Raw genomic sequence first — 24,723 nt, 5'->3', positions numbered from 1 at the left:
AAAAATCATTGGCATATCACCGCGAAATAAAATCCAGCCATTTTTCAATTCTATTATACATACATTATATATTTTGTATAATGGTTGATTTTTACTTAAAGAAAATTGTGATCTCCGTCTTTACTTATTAGCTTCAAATACAAGTTTTTCAAATTAGAGAGAACCTGCTTTTACAGACAGGAACGTATCTACATGTAACTGCTATAGGAAATTTAAGTAAAGTGTCTACAATATTTTTCAAGTCGGTAATTTCAATTTCAAGTAAAGTATGGTATTTAACAACACACGAAACTAGGTAGATCCCTCTATATATCAAGCTGTTTTTCACCAAAATTTCTGAAAAGCTATCCACAGTGTCTGCTCATTGTTTCCATCCTATAAAAGTGTCACGTTTAAGATTGTGCAACACATTTAATAAGAGCTGTACGTTGTCCCATCATGGGCAGGCCTTTAAAAATAATTACGAATACACCTTGAAATTGTTGAAACGAAAGCAATTTAGCAAGTAAACGTATGGGCGTCTTTGGACTGGTTCAGAATATAAGAAAATGATCGGTCACAAGATAATATGTATTATCTATGTTTACGGTATCGATTAACGAAGAAGTGCAAATTGCAGGAATAATGTTTGCGATCGGGATTTCCGAGACTCAGTTTTTAGTGCGGGGCAGGGCTGAGTGCGCTTTAGCTATGTTGCTGGAACATCCGAAAATTTCCTCGGTGAAAGTCATGATTTTCGTAATATGGTGAGTAAGATACAGCGATTAATTACTAAAAGCTTTATTTAACCTCCCTGTCAAGGAAATGTGCTATTGTATCTTCACAAATGAATAGAAGACACATGACGAATTTCAATAAATCAATCAATCAAACTTTGAAAAATCTATTAAGATTGTGGATTGGTCAGAGAGCTGGTAGGTAGAAAAAGAGTAGGGATGTGAAAGATCTTTTAGACCAACCAAAGAACATTTTGTACCGCACGTAACTGAGCCCTTTATGTGCCGCTGGGATTAGAATTATTATGTCCGATTTGATTATAAAAGATTCGTTATGATACTGTTTTGCGGATATAAACAGATTCACTATATTTTTAGCAAAATAAAGCAGGAAATAGAAGTGTCAAAAATATTCTAAAAAATTGTGAATTAAGATTATGAAAAATGGCTGAAAACTGTGTTAAGAGTGACAAAAGTCTATGAAAATTCCTTAGTAATTTGAAAAAATCTCCGTAAATCTTCCAGAATTTTCTAAAAAAACTCTAAAAATAAAAGCATCTCCAGAAAAATAATTTATTAATACCTACCTAACGGAAAATATATCAAGTCTTTAACTAACCTTCGAGGACGGAAAATCCTGTATAAAAATTTAAATTTTGTCTAATTCCTTATATCTGGGGGACCACACAGCATTTATCTCAAGGAAGTACCACATCTAATGTCTCCTAACGAAAAAGAAATACTTATTGACTTCAAATATTAATACTTTTATATGTGAGAGTATTTATTATTTATGATATGTAGTTTGAATCTGAAGACAGAAGTCCTATTCTCACATAGTTTGGAGACTATTGAATTAATATTTTATAAGTTATGCAATATCGCCAATGAGCAAATAATATTTTTATAATAATTTAAATGATTTAGCTCAAAAAATAAACAATCGGTTAGTTTACTATCGCCTTGAACAAATCGATTAAAGTCCATTTTAATCATTTATGCCTACTTATGTGTATTAGGAATATATTAATCGTAAATATCCAAATTTATTAGGAATACGGTAAATTTCTGAGTGATTGAGTGCAGTTAAAAATTTCACACATGTCCAACAAAATTTGACATTTGCTGAATTTTTAACTTCAGTCATCCGTCTAGTTTAACTACTGTCAATGTCAATTATTTACGCAAGAGAAAACGTCTACATTACATGCATACTAAAGATTTTTATTAAGTTGGAATAACACATATATAGTCCGTTGTGATTTAACGACAAAGATGTACAAAATCAAAGTCTTGTAGATGTATTTTGAGAAGAGAGTTATCAACGAAGGAAAAAACTGAAAGAAAGAATATGTTCCTAAATATACTCAAGAATCGCTAATTACATCTAAAATCAACTTGCCAGTTTGCGGTTAAAATTGTTCCCATACACACGAGTAGACACAAATGGTTAAAATGAAGCTGAATCGATTTGTTCAAGGCAATAGTAAACTAACCGATTGTTTATTACTTGCTCACCAGCGATATAACATAAATTATAAAATATAAATTTAATGGTGTTCAAAGTGTATGAGAATGGGGCTTCTCTCTTTGGATTCACACTGCGCAAACAGTAAACATTCTTACATATAAAAGTATAATATACAGGGTGTTTCAAAACTATGGGATCAAACTTCTAAAGATTATTCAGTACAACAATAGAAGATATCTGAGTATAAAAACCGTCTCCCTAAGGCGCTACGTCTTTATGATGCTTTAAGACAGTTATGTATAAAAATGTGTTTTATCGGGTTTAGTACTTTTTATTTTTATTTGTTTGTACAAAATAACATTACAATAATTGTTCAAAATGTCATTCTTGAACTTTGTTAGTTCGGACAACATTAGAACGGCAGAGGTGGTCCATTTGGCCTCCTAGGTCACCTGATTTAACACCCTTAGATTTCTCTCTATGGGGACATGTAAAATCTCTGGTTTATGAAACACCAGTGGAAACAGAGCAAGACTTGACTGCACGGATCACTGCGGCATTTGAAATCGTTCAATACTGTGATGAAATTTTTAGTCAAGTCCACAGAAACCATATACGTCATTGGCACAGATGCAGATACAATGAAGTTCAAGGACGATATTTTGAAAAATTACCATAGTGTTATTTTGTATAAATAAATTAAAATAAAACGTACTAAAACACGATAAAAACATTTTTGCACCTATCTTAAAGCATCGTAAGGCCGTGGCACCTTAGGGAGACATTTGCAGACATAGGTTCTTATTATCAGATGTCTTCTATAGTTGCAATGAACAACCCTTAGAAATTTGATACCATAGTTCTGAAATACCCTGTATAATGAGTGGTATCCCTTGAGATGAGTGCTGTGAGGCCTCACAAATATTAAGAGTTAAACAAAATTTTAGTTTTTATACAGAATTTTCCGTTTCTGAAGGTTGATTTAGGGCAAACAAAGAATTCTATGGTTACACTCTGTAAAAGAAAGATAAGAAATGTAAATCCATTGTTGCACTGAACATCAAGTGTCCGACCTTACTCACCATTCTGTATAACTAAAAACCAGATTATCGCAAAATTGCCTAATAAGGATAAATGAAACAATCTTATTCTTAATTCCTGATTGTTAATTTGCATATTTATGAAATTATAAATTTATGGGGTGACTATGCAAACCAAATGTCAGCCCAGAAAGCGACATTGAATCGTCATTCAAATGAATACGAATCTTATGCAAGATGTGCAGAATAGAGAGCAGGTGTTGGGGTTTTAATGTACACCATTAATAAAATTTCTTAAATGTATAACGTTTATGTTTACAAGTGAGTATTTTATCAAGAAGTTTTTGAGCTACTAAAATAAATGCCACGTTATTAAAATAATTAACGTAATTAGCATTCCCGCATTTTTTAGGGATTTATTTTGGAATGGAATGGTTAGACATCAAATGATTGCGCACGTCATCGTTAAACTTAAAATTTTGTTTCACACAGATCAATTCAAATAAGTTTTATACTAAAATTTGCCAGTTAATTTTCTTTGAAAAAAAATGAAGTTTTTACAGTTATTCGTGTTGCAAACCGTATAATATAACGGAAATTGAACGTTAATTTACTTAACGTTAACGTCGAAAATATGTTAAGTAAGGTTAACAATTGGAATAAGTTGACTTAAAACAATTGAAGTAAATAACTTAAAAATTCGATTGTGAGCTATTTAACGAATATTGTTATTTAGCGACGCAATTTCCCAGGAATTCTTTATTAAAAATAAAGAAATGTGTAACTTTTGAATTGCTTTACAAGTGGAGGAAACTTGACAAATTACATCATTTATTTAACATTTTATTTGAGAAATTTGAGTAGATACAATTTTGAGTAATGAGCGGTATTTCTTAAGAAAAATGCTGTGAGGTCCCACATATAAGACAAGTTTGACAAAATTGTAGTTTTTTATAGAAAATTTACCGTCGCTGAAAGTCCACTGAAGACTTGATATATTTTCTGTTAGGTACTAATAAATAATTGTTTTTGGAGACTGCTTTGATGTTTAGAGTTTTTCTGAAATTTCTTTAAAATTTATCGAAGATTCTTTCAAGTTTTCAGAAAATTTTCGTAGATTTTTGTCACTTCTTACACAGTTTTAAGTTACTTTTTCACATTTTCGAGACACTTTCGAATTAATGAAATTTTATTAAAAAATTCCTCATATTTTTATCGTTTATTTTTTTAATATCCATTTATTGTTAAAAAAAATGAAATTTAAATGAAATGTAGTCACAGAGTCTTTCATACCAGAAGATGCTGATATAGTCTATCAAGCATAAATTAAAGAATAATATACATGACCTTATAACATATTTATTATAAATATTAATTAAATCATTAATAATATAAAAAAGTTTATAATTAATATATGCACAAATTAAGAACAACTAAATTAAAAATTTAATATTCTAGGAAAATACCAAACTGAATTCTAGTATTTAGATGGCATAGCACTTATGATATCATGAAGTTGACATGTATATCGAAAAATGCATAGATCTGGAACATTGCAAATTAGATTTTTAAATAGATAGAAATAACAAAATCCAAATTCCTTGTTTTTCCGTTAAAATACGATTTATGTTATTGGCCAGGTCAAGTTTGGTCACTGTTAGGTCAAATATTGCAATATCCACCTTGTAGTATTTATTTTCATTAGCATGTATGGTCAAGTACGGTCAAAAAATGTATGCATTACTAAGGACTCCGAGTGCATAGGATCCCTCAAATATGGCGAGACATCTAGACGAGTACTGGCAGAATGCAGTGAGTACTTGGGACAACCAATTTTATTCCCAATGAGATTAAGGAGTTACACCCCAGTAGAATCGTCAGCTTCATCAACTTGACCGGATTACTGTAACTGTGTAACTCCAGTTAAGTGAGATGTGACGAGTCTATTTTCGAGATCTATACAAGCTGTAACAAATTCCATCTATGTATTAGGATCTTCTTCGGTATTCTTCTACACTTCTTCGGCAACTACTCTGGTAGAATCCCAATACTAATAGCGTATCAACTTGTTCATTAAATGTGAATTTTCTAGCTATTTTGACTACAAAATTACTACAAACGAAAATAAGACACACGAAAAATTTGCAAACTGGATAAAATTGAATAACATCAGTTTTAACAACAGTCGTACCTTAGCAACCGAATAATTGAAAAGCAGTTGGAGTGTGGCCTTTTAGTCTTTAAGCCACGTAATTTCCTTTTGCTCGATTTGATTGGTTTTGACACCAAATGACAAAATATGTTTTTCTCAATAACGAACAATTTCACGAAAAATGTATAAGGGTACAAAAACATGTCAAATTATATTTACTATCATATTGTTAAACCTTAGTTTTTAATTCGATTAGAGTTAAAAAAAAATCATATTATTTTAAGGGCGGCCCACCCCTAAACCGCCCCTTATTGATCTTTCAGCCATTTAAAATTTTTAGCAAATAAAGACTTCAATAAAACAATAACATTTCCCAAATTTGGTTATTCTGAGTTAAGACTTTCCTGAAATACCGAATTTTTTCCATTTTTTTAATTCATCTTCTGAAGCCGACATCTTAGCAACCATGAAATCAGAAAAAACTTCATATAACAAATCGACATATTTTTAGGTCCTCTACACGCACCTGTTCTGTGTCGGTTGCGTTGCGAATCATCCTGTACATAACTGTTAAATAAGGTTCTACATAGCGTCTGCGGTCCCTTTTACCAAGGCACCATTAGTTAAGTTAACGACTCTATAAATTTAAAAAAGAGATTTAGGAAATTCATAAGTTGTTCAGGTCAGAAAGAAATTAATACACCGCTCTGTATATTAACGTTAGGGCAACCTGACAAACGAGAATTTCTTATAAGTTTACGCCCTGGTCTTTATTTTATGGACAACCTAAAAGTAATTTATTTTGTATAAGACTAGTTAAACACAAGAAATTCTTCTATTTGATAATAATTGATTTAATAATTAACCTCGATATTACTATTTTGTAAATGCCTTCCAACGCTGAACTTCCCAGCTTCACTAATAAAGTACCTACTTTATGATGATTTCCTTCAGTAAGCGTCCTACGTAATACTTCCTAGCTCTTAAATCTAGGTAAATTGTGCTAGACGTGTAATTACGGTTACTAATTTCCGTAAATATCCCCTGATTTTTTGCTTCCAATTACTCTTTATATTCAAGCAAATAGTAATATTAACAAACACATTAATCAGGAACGAAGAAAAATATTTAATTATCATTAAAAGAGGTAATCAAAAAGGTAAATAATTGCCGAAATCAGAAGAAGTGATTGAAATGAAATGCACTTTTTCGTCTTTGAATACTTAATTAGGGAAGCACAGCCTAGGGTCGGCGGCTCCTTTAATATGACTTGGCCTCTGGTCAGATTGATGAATTTTGTTTGTAGTGGATATACAAACACTCGTATTTATCTAACAATTTATTATCCATATGGGGAGTTACGTAATTTCGTCTAATCCAAACGTATTAAAGGTGGACGAATTCATTTGCTTACGATGAAACAAGGTGATGAATTTTAGTGGATTTTAATATCCTTAAAATGTTAATTCAACCTTGGCAATAGGATGTCCTGCTCCAAGTGGGGACAGCATATAAATACATTTCATTATCATATTTCCATCACAAAATCATCTCGATCGCTTCATAATGCAGATTATTTTGGTAAGTAGAACTGATGTTACTTAAGCTATGTGCTAATTGATGGTAGGTAAAAAATTGAGCTCAAAATTACTACTTTGTTATAGGTGGCGCTTTTCGCGGGCTTAGTTTCTGCTGATGTGAACCAGCTAATCAACCAACCTTATTATAAAAATACCGCATCAGAAACTAATCCAATATCAAGCTATGAAGTCCCGGTATCTTCGATATTAGGAAATGGAGGGCAAAGCCTAGCATATAGCACTTCTGGATCTGCAAGTTTATCCCAGTTTTCTCTGCCAAGTGTTTCCAGACCTCAAGTTAATTTCGTAAGCTCCACTCCGTCTCCTTCCGGAGTTGTGGTACAAAGTTACAGTGATTATGCAAATTCCGTGCCGGGTCTTGGATATTCAGCCTACCAAGTGTCTACACCCACTCCAACTGCAGGAGCGTCTAGTTTTGAAGTGTCTACACCTGCACCTAGTGTCTATAGTTCTGGATTCCAAGATACATCATCGTCAAGCAACCTTCTGCAATATCCGCAATCACCTAATAGTTACCAATTCCTCTCTTCTTTAAATCAGCCAAGTTTCAATTTGAATTCTTTCGGAGTATTGCCTTCAACCCTCAACAACGACGCGAATGTTAACTCTCAAGTAAGTATTTCGTCAAATGCTGAGGTAGGCCTACAGCAAGGAATAAGCCAAACTAGTGGAGGAAGCATTAATGATGCATTTGGAGTTGTAACAGATGTATCTGATGAAAGTTCAGAAGATAAAGAGCCGGAAGTTACCAAACAGTTGTATTTCTTTGCTGCACCCGAAGACGAAGAAGAAGAGCAAGAAATTCAAGCTAAAATCGATCTTCCTGCTACTCCACAAAAGAAGGCCTACAAAATCATTTTCATCAAAGCACCCAGCTACCGCAACAAAGCTACAATTTCAGTACCAGTGGCACCTCAACCCCAAGAAAAGACTCTGGTTTACGTTCTGGTTAAGAAGCCTGAAATTCGTCCAACTCTTCGCTTCCAACAGTCTGCTTCCAGCACTGAAGCGCCTAAACCTGAAGTGTTCTTCATCAAATACAGAACGCAGCAAGAAGCTGAAGCTGCAGTGGCTGAAATTCAAAGCAAACATGGTGCAAGTGGTCAAATTATTTCTAATCTTCAAGCGGTTACCAAAGGTTCTTCAGATGGAGCACAAAATGGGTTTTCATCAACTGCTTCACCTATAAATATTGGCAAAGGTTTTCTTAATGCGAGACTCAATAGTGCGGTAGAGTCGTCTACCCCAACTTTGACAAATTTAGACAGTAGAATATCTGAGAGCATTGATCAAGAAGCACCTGAAACAAACCAGCAAAACAATGTAGCAGTCTCATTCGCCAGAGGCCCTTCTGCCCCCTATTCTATTACACCTGTAACTTTTGGACAAAACTCCGTTGATTCTTTGACTGTTTTTGGGGCTGGAATTGCTCCTGCAAGTGAACAAAGAAGTCTAACGAACCAAGCAGACGCTGCCTTTCAAAGTAATGAATCGGCGAAATTTGAAGGACAAGTAGAAACTAGTACCACTGTCCCTTCAGACTCTGACGAGACAACTACCATAAGTCAAGTTTACCAGAACTATATTGAACAGAGAATAGCGGAAAGTAATAATCATGATGCGCAAATAGTAGGTTTTTCTGCTTACGGACCTCCAAAAGACCAGAAATAAATTACCATAGAGGGGAAATAAAACAGAAATCATACAAATTAAAGATAACAATTTTTGGGGTGTGTACATTATAATATGATGCTCTCATTGATCCACAACTATTAATGTACTTGCTCATAATCCACTATTTTCTAATTAATTGTAATACACAAAGTTTCGTGTAAGATGATATGATTTGTAAGCATGAAGACTAATAAAAAATGGAATTAAATACCTTATTCGTTAAAACACTTTTTTAATTGTTGTAAATAATGAACTCTATGTTATAAATTCTGATTGGTAAGTAATGTATTCACTACTTCTAATCAGAAATACCGTTACAGAGTAAAGCGAGAAAGGAAATGAAATTAGAACCCTCGTAACCTATCATATTTTGAAAAAGAGGGGATTAATGTGTTTGCAGATTTATTTAATATTCAACCTTTTTCATATTAATATGAGTCATATACATATCCAATCTCGATAACTTGACCATGTTGCAAATCCCCAGCATATTAGGAACTCACGACACAATTCAGGTCAGTTCACAATACTTGATAATCGTAAAAGAAACTCAAGAAGTTGCTTTCAAATTTTGAAAAATATTCGTGGTCCAGGTTAATTCCAATTAGTGAAAAATCTTAAAATAAACTCAGCTTCTCACATATTCATAAAAAAATTAGATTAGTTCAGGTTGTTTAAAATTTCCACTGAAAGTGAAGCTAGGAAGATCATGAGTTCGGATTTGTGGGCTCATAAGTTTTCTTGCACGAAGTTTGTTAAATGGTTGAAAGGAATTTTGGACACTTATTTAACAATAAGAGCCAAGATAATGACAGTTTTCAATATACAGGATGTTCCACTGAAGAAGGAACGGCACGAGGATCTTGAAAACGGTAAGGGATGTAAAGTAGGTTAAATGAGGAAAAAACTGCGTATTTCCGAGACTATCGAAATACTGTTTTAAAATATGGAAACCCCCACCGGAGATATTTAAAAAACATGAAATTTTGTTGAAATATTCTTATTTTGCTCGACTTTGTTTAAAGAGAAAATTAAAAATAATTGGCACAATACATAAAGATCTAATGTTGAGAGAATCACACTTTAAAGAAATGTAATCTTCGGTATTTTATTAGAATTTTAGAATATGCCTCGCGCGATTCTCTTCAACTCCTGATTTAGCTTTTTAATCTATTTCAAACATTAAAAAATACATGGGACAATATCGCTTGTGTGGAACACCTGTATATGTATATACAGTCATAAAACTTAATTCATTTAAATACTTTGTAGTCAGAATTTTATACATTTCACAAACAGAAACCGTACTCCTTATAAGATGAAAAGCCAATTATGAATCATTTCAATTACCCATATTTGCTTATTCCCTCTGTTGAAAAATGTTTCACAGTTTCGTACGTGAGGTTGTATTGACATTTAATTAATTAAGGAAATATTAATGTGTCTGAGACTAATAGTCTCGTGAGGCATTTAAATGATTTATTTGTTAGTATAGGTAGGACCTAAATGACATAACGTAAAATCCGATACTGAAAAATAATGACTTAAAATCAGTAAAAGCCATTCCAAATGAATATTTAAATGTTGTGTCCGAAATGGTTTAATTTGGTGAAATCGTCAAAATTTTGTTTTCAAGAAAAAAAAATGTTCTACCTAACTGACCTGAAAGACGACTCCTTGATATTTGACATGAATTCATTTGCATAATTATTATTGCGTAATATTACTGTTGAGGTTCCTTCAACAAACGAAACCACAAAAACAACAATCTGGTTTACGAAAGTGGACTATATTAATTTTCACTTTAGTATTTTAATAATGACAAAAATGTTAGTCTAAGTATGAAGCGGGAGTTTGCTTAACTGGGCGGATTACGAACTAAGTTTACGGTAACATGATTAGAACGATTACTGGTCAAAAAGGAGCAAAACTACTTCGCTCATCCCTTAAGTACTAAACCTGAGGAGATCCACCAGGGACGCAACCAGGGGTGCAACCAGAGGCGCAACCAGAGGCGTATTGCAGGCCCACCAAATTGCAGATCGCACCAAAAGTCCAATTTAGAAAACTTTTTTTGACAAGTAGCGTATTTCCCAGCCATAAAGAACTCTTCGATATGGCCTGATGGGTGCGGTTGTCTGGCACCCAAATGGAATTCTTTAAATGAGTGCCGATATACATGGGCGTAACTTAAGGGATGAACGTACGAACAACTTAACTAAGCAAACTGCACCAAAAAAACAATAACCTAAAGTCGTTAACAATTACTATGAACGAATTTAGGCGATTAGATAAATTAATATGCTAATATAGTTAGTTTGCATATTAATTACAAATAGTCATAATGCGTTTAAATTCGCTAAAAATAGCTTTAGGGAAGGAGAAACCAGGTCAAAGTCAAAACTAAGCACGTGATATATTCTGATACGTTGTGGACTCTTGAAAGTGGCACTTCTATTGTTTAAATCCACATATCCAATTAAACAAAATATCTTAATTTGTACATTAAATCAACAAACGTAAATTCCCCTGCAGTCCGCATTAATAATATCCCTACTGAGGCGAAAGATTAAATTTATCGGAGTCTGCACGGGACTAAAGATGCTGTGATATGTCTGGATCAGTAAGGACTATTTCCAGGAAAAAATTATAAAAAGGTGACCGATTGACCCATAAAGCGTGTATGTGCACGATTGAGATTTATTAACGTGAGATCTGTTACGAGCCATACTTGAAAATGGAACCAACATAAAAATATATATTTTGAAAATCTTTTATTAGATATATGAGTACTCGTATATTTACATAAAAACATTATAACTTGCGTTTTTCGAGAAGTGCTTTGATTATGCCGAAGTTGTCTGTGTGGAGGTGAGTAAAAGGTGCCCCTTTTTAAAGTTGCAATGAGTATTAATTGATTGTTATTATTTATTGTTGTCTTATATTGCTCAATTTTATGGCAAATTAAGATAAGAAAATAAAACGTAAAATTGCACTTGGCTCACGAAATATCAAGGAAAGCGCAAAATCTGTGAAAACAGTGTTTGAAAAATAAATCCAAGGTTGATGGCAAAACTAAAAAAAAAACGCGTTTTTTTAAGTTTTATTCGTTTTTTAGATCTACACACTAGCGTTTAACCACCCTGTATTTTCATAGATAAGCGATTTTCGAGCATTACTAATATTATTAACCTAAACTATCATCGCGTTTTTTGAATGAGGAGAAATTTAGGATCGAAGACTGTTCGTTCACTTTTGGAATACATCTGCGCTTTTTCACGAATATTACCACAAACAATCAAAATTGTGAAATTTTTATAAAATTGGTCTACGAAATTCCATTACTAAGTATCAAGTTTATGCTAATAAAAATTTTCTACCCCGTGATCTATTTTGGTAACATTTAGGCAATACCTAAGAATCGGTGATACATAAAACAAATCTTTCGTTGAATGTTGATAAATTTAAATTTGACCAGAAGCTCTATTTTTCCAAACATAACACTTTCGCAGTTCTCATAGCGATCATTACTAGCGTATGTTCTTCTCAAATTTGAAATATTTACGACAATTATATTTTTGCTAAATATTTTTATAATAAAGTTCTGTAAACGTATTAATCAGAGTCGAAACATACCAGAGCAAGCCATCAGATAAACAAAGTATAATTAACTATTCTATGCTGCTGTTATTGATGATAAATATGTCTTAAATTATCGCTTTTCGTTAGCAGGATGTGTTTTTATATTAATTTTTCAAAACATGTCATACCCTAGGCTTACTAAATCAGTAAATTCAATTTGCTGCTTTAATTATTTAATAAATTTATTTAATAAATTTAACTAATATACAGGGTGTTTCACAACTTCATCAGGAAACGCTAATGAGTGATTCTACACATGAAAATAATGGTAATATGTCCTGTAACAAAAGTTCGAATCTCAATATTTATCAAGTTATGACGTATCAAAGGTGAAAATTTTTATTCTTTTTTTTAAGTTTGTGTCGCCATTTCATAATCGATTAAAGAGATATTTGGAATGAGACACAAGCTTAATGAATCTTAAATTCCTATAACAAAAATGTTTTTAAAATGTGTCACCAGAGGGAACTTTTCCTACATTCAAATTTTAACTTTCTTCTATTTTTTTTGTTTCTTTAATTATAGCAAAATAAAGTGTATCATTTTAAAGATATGAACATATTCCTATAAAAAGGTACTCTTCATTCAAACCGATAAATTGAACGGTTTAGGCGTAATTCAACATTGAATCTCTTACTGATTTTAAATTTAGTAAAGTAATTTTTACCTTACTTGTACATTTAAAACAATTACAACAAAATCTTCGATGCCATTCATAGACAGAACAGATGGATTGGTAGAAATGGGCCGTTGTCTTGAGCACCACGGTCACCTGACTTAAATCCGTTGGACTTTTATTTTTGGGGCCATATAAAATCACTAGTGTACAATGAGCCGATCAATAATGTTGAACAACTACGCTTTAAAATTAAAAATGGATTTAATACTATACGGGAGACTCAAGGTATTTTTTTTCGTGTACGAAGACATTTTTTAAAGAGTGTTAGAAAATGTATAGAGAAAAATGGAGAACATTTTGAATTTTTTTTTAATTAAAGCAATTTTGTTTATTGTACTTATTAATAAATTAAAAACTGGTACCCACTATTTTAATTGTTTTAAAAATACAAGTAAAGTCAAAATTACTTTACTAAATTTAAAATCAGTAAGAGTTTCAATGTTGAATTACGCCTAAACCGTTCAATTTATCGGTTTGAATGAAGAGTACCTTTTTATAGGAATATGCTCATATTTTTAAAATGACACACTTTATTTTGCTATAATTGAAGAAACAAAAAAAATAGAGGAAAGTTAAAATTTGGATGTAGGAAAAGTTCCCTCTGGTGACACATTTTAAAAACATTTTTGTTATAGGAATTTAAGATTCATTAAGCTTGTGCCTCATTCCAAATATCTCTTTTATCGATTATGAAATGGAGACACAAACTTAAAAAAATGAATAAAAATTTTCACCTTTGATACGTCATAATTTGATAAATATTGAGATTCATACCTTTGTTACAGGACATGTTATTATTATTTTCATGTGTAGAATCACTCATTAGCGTGTCCTGATGAAGTTGTGAAACACCCTGTATATATTTTTAAAGAAATCCATTAAATATGAAAGGTAACCTGAAAATATCAAATATCTGAAATGAATGAAGTTTCAAACAATTAATAAACTTTAGTGGCCCGAACCTGACCAGAAAACGACGAAAGTTGACCCAGCCTGGCTAAAACAAATGCCAATAAATACAATAACTGGCTTTGAAATTCATCCCGAAATAAGCATTACATGAATTACAGCTCCTTGGTGAATTCATTTCTTTCTATCCAACATTTTGACATGTCTATCAATTTAATTATTACATCAATACAAAGGTTGAGGATATTTATTTAATATCACCTACGATAATGTTTTTTAAAAAAAAACATTATTCACTGGTTCAAATAATGTACGTTTTGTTATAAATGACTTCCTAGTAAGCCTTAAAAATTGAACAGTATGTATGAGAAAAATTCAAGCAAACAATTTCACAATCATATTATTGATTTTTGATGGTTTAGCCAAACTTCTCTTAGAACCAATTTGTTGATGGGCTGTTCTTCCACATGTTTCATCATAATATGGTATTTAGCATTTCAATGATTCAACTGCAGCAATACGAGAATTCTTCCGACTCATAATGAATTTACTTTTATACAGGGTCCTGCAATAGTGCGTCAGGGTTCCTTAGCCTCTATAAGAATAAAATTAACAATTTTTTTCTTTTGCAGAATTACACAACACATAAAGGCGTATTTCCAGAAATTATTTTCTAATGTACAGAGTGACCCCAAAAAGTGTGACGACATACAACTTCGTTATTTTAAATGGAACCCTCCAATTTTTTTGCCATTTTCGGATTTCTCGTTAAATTCTAAAGTCAGTTTATGTGAGGTATACCATCTTTAAAATTTACCGTTTCCGAGTTATTTGTAAAAATTTGAAAAATTTGACAACTGCAAGGTTCCACAGAAATCGGTATTGTGCGCTAACCGCTGTGAATGTCGGAATCAATTTTCTGGAACTTAAAGAGGACCTATTAAGGTAAGTTTTGACGTATTTTGATTTTTTAAAAATCCTCTACAACCGCTGAAATAGGTCTCCGAAGTTGCACGACTTCTAACCTCAATAACTTGCTTATTTCAAATGGAATGCTTCAGTTTTCTCGATGGCATTGTGTTCAGAATTCAAAAATCTACAACTTTTGTTAACATTGCCCTATCCCTAAAACCAGCCATTTCGGAGTTCTCGAAAATTGCCCCTTTTTGACCTCTAAGTGTTTTGATAGTCATAACTCCTAAGATCTCTAATTTTTCTCTCTCTCCTATCAACTTTTTAAATTCAAAAATAAAAAAATAATTACTATTACTAATGACTACTACTGCTAACTAATTTTACATTCACATTAAATTAAAGTACATAACTTCACAATTATTAGCTTAACAATTTCATCTTAAAAGATATTCAAAATGTTTTCCACCTTGTTCAAGACATTTGTTGATTCTAACATGAAAGGATCTATCCACGTTTTGGAGCACTGCAGGTGTGAATAAACAATTAAAAAAAACAACCATAAACTGCAAATTGTGATAAGCATACTTCATCAGCTAGAGAAGATCTTAGGAGTTATGACTATCAAAACACTTAGAGGTCAAAAAGGGGCAATTTTCGAGAACTCCGAAATGGCTGGTTTTAGGGATAGGGCAATGTTAACAAAAGTTGTAGATTTTTGAATTCTGAACACAATGCCATCGAGAAAACTGAAGCATTCCATTTGAAATAAGCAAGTTATTGAGGTTAGAAGTCATGCAACTTCGGAGACCTATTTCAGTGGTTGTAGAGGATTTTTTAAAAATCAAAATACGTCAAAACTTACCTTAATAGGTCCTCTTTAAGCTCCAGAAAATTAATTCCGACATTCACAGCGGTTAGCGCACAATACCGATTTCTGTGGAACCTTGCAGTTGTCAAATTTTTCAAATTTTTACAAATAACTCGGAAACGGTAAATTTTAAAGATGGTATACCTCACATAAACTGACTTTAGAATTTAACGAGAAATCCGAAAATGGCAAAAAAATTGGAGGGTTCCATTTAAAATAACGAAGTTGTATGTCGTCACACTTTTTGGGGTCACTCTGTACATTAGAAAATAATTTCTGGAAATACGCCGTTATGTGTTGTGTAATTCTGCAAAAGAAAAAAATTGTTAACTTTATTCTTGTAGAGGCTAAGGAAGCCTGACGCACTATTGCAGGACCCTGTATAAAGCAGAATCGGAATCGATGTAATACGCAAGGAAAATCGCGTGTTTAACATCTATAATAAAAAAATAGTTTAAAATTTCAGATGTAGGTTATAACTCTGTTTTAAGTACTACTCGAAAGATTCAATTACAAAATATAAATTTTATGAGTCCATTTTGCGGGAGTCAAGGAGGTACGAAACATGGTTAAGGTCAAGATTAAAAAATAGGGAAAAATGTATTTAAAATCTTAGGTGCAAGCTATGCCAATGACATAAATAATTCTATTTTTGAGCCAGTTTACAGGAAATCAATTCGTCGGATTGGCTTTTGGATTTTCATCTGTAACGAAACACTACCATTAAATCAATGAGGACACTATTCGGACAATAATTTCTATTTTTTAGGTTCTGTTTTCTTCCATTCATACCAGCTGCTCTGCTGCCAGATACGGAAACCGCCTGTAAAAAACATGGAAATGTACTATATTGCTCCAACTCCGTGCCAAGAAACCAGGCTTTTACCGAAATTAGAAATTTGTACATATCCAATTTTCAAACAGAAACGTTAAACTTCAATGTCTTAGCAGATCTTTTTCCGACGCTAAGTGTACTCAGTATTAGTGGAATAAATACAACGAAGTTGAAAAATATCGAGTTACCACAGACTTCATTTGATATTAAGGTAGATGTGCATAGTGAACCTGATTTCTTGATCAGGGCTTCAGTTCAGGTTCGAAAATGCATTTTAAGATGCGTTGCTCATACAGGTTTCAATTTTCTACATTTCTGAATTGCACTCTGTAAGTCAGCGAAATTTAAAATGTTTTTTTTTTGTTTCATAATTACAAAAACATTTCAAACCATATTTAATACACGAAATACTTTCATTAACTGTCGCTAGAATAAATAATACACATAGAGTGACCAAGTTGACCGGTGAAAAAAAATTGTTACGATGATTTGAAAATGTTCTTACCCTGAGACTCAGAAATTAATGTTTGTAAGAGCAACCTAACTTAAAATGCCTTTTTCTAACCATTCCTAAAATCCTGACTATAAAATCCAGGATACCCTGTATTAATGCATTTGTTTTACGTGTTGTATTATCTACTTATCACTTCGTGGGATCTGAACCATGAAGATATTTGAAAGAAATTTCTTTATGTCAAAAATGTTTTTTGGTATAAAAGGAAAACAAACGAAACTCAATTAAAAAAATTTAGAAAATAATTCAAAAATAAAATATGAATAAAAACGGTGAAAAATGTAGTGTCATATACGAAATGATCTAAATACGAAAATGTCAAAATAAACTAAACCACAAAATGCAGAATTTTATTTACTAAAAAATTTCCAAAAACTAAGACTTAAAAAATATTATAGTTTTTCATTTTTTTTCAGGAATTACACCTATCAAATTTAAATATAGAAAGTCTATGGAACAATTTCACCACCTACTTTCCTTCCTTACAAATATTGAATCTAACGAGAAATAGTATGAGTGAATTTCCCAATTTTACATTCAATGGGCTACATGAAGTATATTTATCTGGTAAGCTATTATTATAAGGTGTACGTACCAACGAGGTTGAGTACCGCATTTCGATATCTCTATAAGCTATTCAGAGATGATCCATTTTTACATTCATAAAAGCACAACAAAATCATTATCTAGGAGGAGTTTTTCACGATCATTTGCTTATTAAAATTACATTTTCTTGGAAATTCGAATTTTAATTTTTATCGTGTAGTGAATCATGAATGGTTTCAGATAACCAGTGGAATTGTTCGAAAAATATTGAATGGATATTGGAGCTCAATAATACAATATTTAAAGATTTGGATTCTTTACGATGTTTTAAAATGCCCCATAAAAATAAACCAGTAATGGCAATAGCACGGTTTAAGTTGGTAAGTTTCAATCTCATTAATATTTATGCGTAATATCCATTTTTTACAAGTTTCAACTACTCTCTACTCACAATTTTCGTATTAATCCACGACGTTAGTCTCATTAAATCATTATTTATTAACCGCTCAAACCACAAATTTTTCTGTTTATGTGAATTATTTCTAGGCACTGCTTATATAAAAATTCATTGATGCTAAAGGTCTATTCAGTCAGTGGCAATTTTTCGAATTTATAATTTTAGTTTTATCAGTTGAGTTCTTTAAATCACTATTTTTTCAACCAATCAAGCAAATTTTACTATTTAGTCACTATGTTTAGGATGTTCCTCGTGCCGAACGTCATTAGTACAGAATATTTAATGGGTCAGTCATATATATTTTTTTAATTCTCGAATTACAATAGGAGTCTTATTGGCGTTTTTATGGACAATTAATAGAATATTGAGCTCTTTATTGTTTAATTTTGAAGAAAAAATTACTAAACGTTTTTATTTTGTAACTGCTATAGGCTGATGTTTTCACGAGTAAATTTCCTTTTTTCTTTATTTTTGTAAATGAGGAAATTACAATAATTAGTATTATTCTGTAGTGTTGATTTCGGATATAAAATAATTAAAATTTTGCTAATGAATTTTTTCTTTCTAGGAAATACAAAAAACTTGCACTCCAAATTGCTCCTGCAACCTCATCAAGTGCATTACCGACATGTCTACGGATGAACTAGAGCCGATTATAGAAGTAAACTGTTCTTACAGAGGATTGACTATACTTCCCAACACTTTTCCAGCGAAAACAAAGATATTACATATGGAAGGAAATTTTCTTAAAGATTTAAGTCCTTTAAAACAAAATTTAATTTACAGGTAAAATTTAGGCCAAAATTTTGTAAGTAAATGTTAGATTATCTGAGTTTTAAAAAAAAACTTGAAAAACTTCTTGTATTATAGAGACCTACTGGACATATATCTTGATAATAACCTAATTTCGGACATCAATACTTTGGAGGGATCATACTGGCTCACTCATTTCAGAGTTTTTTCATTAACTCACAACCAATTAAGTCAGGTAAATGGTACTTTAAATGTTTATTTTCCGAGTAACTTATGAATGACTTTTGCGAAAAAATATACATACATAGAAATACACAAATATTCTTAAGTGGCCTAATTTTTAGTGAAAAAAAAACGCAAAATAATGAATACTTAATTTTTTTTATTTTCAAGAGACTTCTCTAACTAGAACTTCTCTTTCCTTTCTTCTATTTCAGTTGCCTGCATATGCCATAGATAATGCTTTACAGCACAATAGCAATATGCCGAATGCGGTTAGACTTACCCTTGGAGATAACCCCTGGAGGTGCGATTGTCTTTTCGCTCCTAGATTTAAGGTAGATAAGTTCAACACAAGTAACTAAAGAATCGATTATTATTAAAAATAATGCACAAAATTGTGGTGTATTTTTATTACGACTTTCAGGAAATGCTTCAGAAGTACTCTCCACAAATCAGCGATCTGCCAAATATAAAATGTGCCAAGGATTCGGAACATCCTTTAGTTCCTGTAAGTGGTGTGCAGAGACACACAGTATGGTCAAAATCTCGAAAATCGAAAACAACTAAATATCCTTTTGACTAAATGTAACAACGACTTTGAATCGCAGTTCGATGTCGGAAAGTGTTGAGGAATTTATTTCTTATTACACAAGGGACCACACCCCAAGAGCTAATCTCCACAACACTATAAAAATCCAAGAGAACCGCACGTTTATACGTAGCAAATATACGTATAATTGACATTTAGATATTATGAATATTTTTTTAGAAATTTGATACATATTTCTCATTTTTCACATTGCAATACCATTATTTCAGGTAATTGACATCTCTCGAGGAGCAGTTTGCCATTCCCCATCTGAGTATAATATACAGGAGGCTTTGGATTTGCTGAATGGGGTGTTAGGGTGCTTGATATTCATTGTGCTGGGCAAACTGGCCTATGACTACTATTATTTTAAGAAAACTGGAAGACTGCCGTGGATTGTTACCAAGATACCATAATGTTACAGCTCATTTTGAGTAAAAATCTTCTTGTTAATTTTAATAGGAAAAATTCAAAAATCATAGATAGTAGAGTGATATCTACAGATGGTTAAAGTAAAATTATGTGATTTGCATTTTAACCATAGCTAATTTCTTGTTGCATGTTCCCGTATAGTTATGTCGATAAGTCGAAGAGTGTACTTCCCGAGATGTCTGCTTTCAAGGTTTGAAAAGTAACTAATCGTAATACCTTTTTTCGATTTCGAATTTTTAAAAATTACTTTCAATAAAGATTCTGAAGCATTGAGAATGCATTTTGAGGCACCTTTACTTTAAAGGCACTGTTAAATTTGCGAAACAGATATATATTATTTAAAGTTCTAGACGAGACCTACAAAAGCATTAATCGCCGCTTGGCTATCTGCGCAAATTTTAATTAAGCTGTCATCCTGAATTTTATTATAAAATTTTATTGCGTACATTTTAGCATGAAAAATTGTGAAGAAATGCATTGAGGCTAAATGTGGAATAAAAATTTAATTAATATAATAATATATTGCTAAAAAAAAGTTGTATAAACAACATATGTATAAATTACCAAATTTATATTAACGTCAGTCATCTAACTGGCACAGGCTGGCTACCCCCCTGTTAATCCAATGTCTCTCTGGTAAGTTGGTGTTGAACGTGATATACATGACAAAATTCGTCGAATGTCCCGTGGTAGACCAAATACCTCTTCTATCGCTCGTTTTGTACAAAGGACAATTGTAGCAAGGCAGAGACTTGCGGAACTCTTTCTGAGTTGGTTTCAACCATATTATAGGCACCACATTGAAGAGAATTTTGGGAAACGACTCTGCTAATAGTTGAGTATTTCGGTCCCATCGCGCGCCTTGGAGAAACAGTCCCTGTTAACAAAAATACAATAAACACCATCACATTGCAATTGTAATAATTTCATAAAAATTTTGGTCAAATTAGGAAAGCTAATGATTACTTACCTGCGACAAAATTATTTAATGGGGAGATTGTACCAAACATCATCTTTTTGAACCACTTATATCCACTTACCTTTGTTTAAATTTGAATAATTTAAATAATACCTAATACCATAACAAAAAATTTCTACAACATGCTTTCAAATGCATTCTTCTTACATCACACAACATCACTTACATCAACCAGCACGTTAAATTCCTGAATTTCCTTTATTTGCTGCAGGAAAAAATTGACACTTTGTTAAAATACGCTTTGATTTTTTTAAAAGCGATGATACCAATGTTTGTTTGCTTAGGACGCGATTTATGTATAGATCAAATCCACTTACCTTACAGTATTCTCCTATTTCTGCAGAATCATCAACGCCTTGTTCAAATTTTGTAACGTAGTATTCGAAATGAATCGAATCGATAGAAAAACGCATCTTCCGAGAGTAGTTCTGGAGCACTCCAGTCAAAAAGGACTGTGTAAAGTAGAAACCGGACAGCCAAAACACATTTGGGACATTTCTGGCGATCCAGCTTTCGAAAAACTTCAGACTGGAACATAAGAATAAGCCAGTGGAGTTTGGTCCAATAGATTTAAGTTAAACTGAATTCGAAATATTTCGGATTAAATTCTGTTGACTGGGGTTATTGGGGATATACAAAGCGTTCCATTTAAAACGAGCCACCTTGTATTATTAAGTTTTCAAGGAAATACAGATATACGTCTGAATTAACCTTAATTATTGTTTCAAGAGGGACATCAAGGTATTTAAGTATGTTTTTTTTCTCAAAACTTGTCGAGTAAGTAATTTACCAAATTGAATAGGACCGACAAAAATTTTATATGCATCAAAATATATGCCCAAGTAGACAGTAAAAGAATCTTTTAAACAAGGCGCTACTTGACCCCTTTCCAATCTGAAATTTTCAACATAGGTGATGGTACAGGAAGAAGTTAATAAGGGAACATTTCATTTTTACGTCAGAAGACGCTTCCCTTGAAGCTGTAATTGTTAAAAATCTGTTAGGAATGAGAAAAATAAAGCATGAATAAAATCAAATATTTACCGAGCAATCAGATCCGTTACATATGAACCCAGAGGCTTTAGACTGGGGTAACTTTTTTTCATCCACGCCGAAGGCACTTTGCCGATCACTAAGGAGGAGCAGATGTCTTCCAGCTCGGACGACATCACCATCAAACCGGACACTGCTTTCACCACTTCGTCAAGGGTCCTTTTTATCACCACAATAAGCCTGTTAAATCGGATCAATTCCTGAAAAATAATTACCTTTCCAGGTAATCATTTTTCAGAATTCAATTCAAATTAAACCTGTCTCAGAACTGTGTTCATCGAATTCTCGTAGATGATCGGATATTTTTTGCTTATCTCTTCTACATCATATATATTAGGAATTTTGCTCAGAATATCATTTGCTAAATCCGTTACCATCTTGTCTTGACCCTCCTCCCCGCGGTCAGTTTCAGTAAATTGCGTTTGAGTCGTCAAAACGCCTTGAAGTAACTTAAACATAGAAGAAATACGATGGAGTGTACAGTATGTGTGTGTACAGCAGTGTGTAATAAAAGTCTTGAGTGCTGGCAATATCTCTTTAACTAATGAGTTTTTCACTTTGCTTGTCAGAAATGAGTGAACATGAAAATGACTTGATTTCGAAGTTTTAGATGACTTCTTAAGAAGGCGCTTTTATAAATGTTTGCATCAATGATTTTCGACTTATTTGTGAGCGTAGAGTTTTACCTCCGGTGACCGAGAAATTCATTTTCAGACTTCTTTCGAAATTTCGTTTAGAATACGCAAATCAACTATCAAAATGACAGTAGGCGTGATAACAGTGTGGAGCTTCAACATCCAAATGAACAAAATCAAATAAAATTCGAAGAAACAGTTTATGAGATATACGCGCATTTTAGACTTTTGTTACACACTATTCCAACTTAATACAAAATGATGATTTGCCATGAAAAACAGGTGTTTCGTCCTGAGTAAAAAATGTAACACTGTCCAAATTTGACACACGAGCGAGGTTATAGATTCAACAAATATTAAATTTTACTAGGTATATGCCGAATTTATGACTTTACTTTTTCTGTCAAACTTACACATAGACATTTGGCACATGTTCATTAAAATTTGACAAATGTTGAGTATCTAATTTCACCTTTGTCAAATTCGACCACTGTTACTCTTCATTATTCATAACAAAGGAGAAAAATCGCTCTTCGTGGCAAACTAATATTTTCAATAAGTTGGAATTATAGGTAATTATGCATAAATTGATACGGGATCTCCGAAAAAAAAGTGAGATGCAGAGTAAGAGTATTTTTACATAAAAATGTTGCGATAGAAAATCTTTATATGAAATACTTTGAAAATCTGAAAGTTAATATTACAAGAAATACACAGGATGTCAAAATAAACAGTTGTTGTTTAAACACCTTTAAAGAAATTTTGATATTTACGGAAATGCAATTACAATAAGTCTTTTCATTGCAAGCTATTGACTACTTTGATTGTCTTTAGATCACAGTGTTTCTTTTTTATTTTTTAATACGAAGATATATTACCAAAAATAATTTACTTATTATAATATTTAATTTTTTTTATTTATCACTATAGTAAATATTTGAATAAATGGTTAAATCGTTGAGTTAAATTAAATTTGTCGTGTTTTGATTGCATAGCAAACCCGATTTTACATTCTGGTACTAAGTAAATCTAACGTACCATTTTAATCAATACCTGTAAATAAAGACATTAATTGCATATTAATGTTGCTATTAGTCTTTACTTTAGCCTTAACCGATTAACACTATTCGAAACATTCAGTATATGGTGACATACAAACTGGTATCCAATTACAGATAAGTAAAAATACTATGTAAAATATTAAATTTGATAATGCTTCTTCGTGTACCCAATATACATGTAGTCTTGCTGTTGAAAATGGGTGATTTCTTTCAGTGTAATAAGGGAAAAAGCACGGTCTTTTAAACTTAGCCAAAATTGCTAAGTTTAACATCCTATATCTGTTTAAAAATTAACTTTCACATCATTAAAGATGGGCTTCATCATAATATTTTTAAATGAGGAATTATTACTCAGCACTCCCTTTTTTTGGGCCCCTTGTTTATGATGAGGAATAAAAAAAAATAACAATACAATTTGAGTTTCCTGATTATCTTTCATGATATCGGCATTCTCATGCAAACCAAACACTTCAGGTTGCGGCGTTATAGGCAGCGATTTAATGTATGATATTATACCATCATAACTTACATCCTTGGGAATGTGGTACAAACCGCTTGGGGAGAATGAGTACCTAAAGCAATTTTAATTTTAGTCAGAAGTAAATTGCTTCATGTACATTTTACTCTGAATCTGGTAAAGCTATAGCGCACTAGCATCGGAACTAAAATTTAAATTATCAAAATTCAAAAACTCGATTCATAAAATATAATCACAAATTGCTACTTTCGAATGCTGTAATGAAAACAAATTGGGAGTAAAATGTGCATTGCAGGAAACACGAAAGTCATTGAATCTATCTACAGTGTGTCCGGGTTAAGGATTTAACACTTTCGTAAAACCTTTATTTCTTAATCAATTTTGACGTTTTTTTTTTTGTTAATTAGATATTCAAAATGCGCATTCGTCTAGTGGATACGATCCCTCTTTATCCATAATCATAACCAATTACGTGCATTTTTATGGGATCAAATTTCGGAAA

At 32.2% G+C, this 24,723-nt stretch overlaps 3 protein-coding genes across 3 annotated transcripts in view; 2 read left to right on the top strand and 1 right to left on the bottom strand.

Annotated features, from left to right (window-relative positions):
• The first annotated feature begins 473 nt into the window (after window positions 1-473).
• On the top strand, window positions 474-20,060 carry swi2 (Protein singed wings 2). Its single transcript, XM_066390119.1, has 9 exons — window positions 474-746; window positions 16,437-16,713; window positions 17,433-17,583; window positions 17,803-17,942; window positions 18,588-18,805; window positions 18,890-19,007; window positions 19,210-19,329; window positions 19,419-19,502; window positions 19,814-20,060. The coding sequence occupies exons 1-9, from the start codon at window positions 580-582 to the stop codon at window positions 19,997-19,999; spliced, it is 1,461 nt and encodes a 486-aa protein (XP_066246216.1). The 5' UTR covers window positions 474-579; the 3' UTR covers window positions 20,000-20,060.
• Window positions 6,888-8,691, top strand: LOC136412137 (uncharacterized). The gene is made up of 2 exons (XM_066395069.1): window positions 6,888-6,960; window positions 7,044-8,691. The coding sequence occupies exons 1-2, from the start codon at window positions 6,946-6,948 to the stop codon at window positions 8,649-8,651; spliced, it is 1,623 nt and encodes a 540-aa protein (XP_066251166.1). The 5' UTR covers window positions 6,888-6,945; the 3' UTR covers window positions 8,652-8,691.
• A 438-nt stretch (window positions 20,061-20,498) lies between the features above and the next one.
• Dnah3 (dynein heavy chain 3, axonemal) overlaps window positions 20,499-24,723 on the bottom strand; it is a 34,676-nt gene continuing 30,451 nt past the window's right edge. Inside the window, exons 48-52 of the mRNA XM_066390305.1 lie at window positions 24,156-24,315; window positions 22,305-22,496; window positions 22,039-22,247; window positions 21,312-21,522; window positions 20,499-20,892 (exon numbers count right to left, since the gene is read on the bottom strand). Of these exons, the coding sequence (XP_066246402.1) occupies window positions 20,596-20,892; window positions 21,312-21,522; window positions 22,039-22,247; window positions 22,305-22,496; window positions 24,156-24,315 (1,069 nt within the window). The 3' untranslated portion in view covers window positions 20,499-20,595. The remainder of the gene's footprint in view (window positions 20,893-21,311; window positions 21,523-22,038; window positions 22,248-22,304; window positions 22,497-24,155; window positions 24,316-24,723) is intronic.

The sequence above is a fragment of the Euwallacea similis genome, chromosome 1 (assembly GCF_039881205.1).
Source record: "Euwallacea similis isolate ESF13 chromosome 1, ESF131.1, whole genome shotgun sequence".
Taxonomy (NCBI): Eukaryota; Metazoa; Arthropoda; class Insecta; order Coleoptera; family Curculionidae; genus Euwallacea; species Euwallacea similis.
Note: the sequence above shows the minus strand (reverse complement) of the source record. Positions and strands in the feature narration are given on the sequence as shown.

Bases quoted from the DNA above. Each gene is read 5' to 3' on its own strand.
- swi2 (XM_066390119.1), top strand. From the start codon at position 580: ATGTTTACGGTATCGATTAACGAAGAAGTGCAAATTGCAGGAATAATG. The intron at 19,008-19,209 runs GTAAATGGTACT...CTTCTATTTCAG, and splicing joins CTCACAACCAATTAAGTCAG to TTGCCTGCATATGCCATAGA. The intron at 19,503-19,813 runs GTAAGTGGTGTG...CCATTATTTCAG, and splicing joins CGGAACATCCTTTAGTTCCT to GTAATTGACATCTCTCGAGG.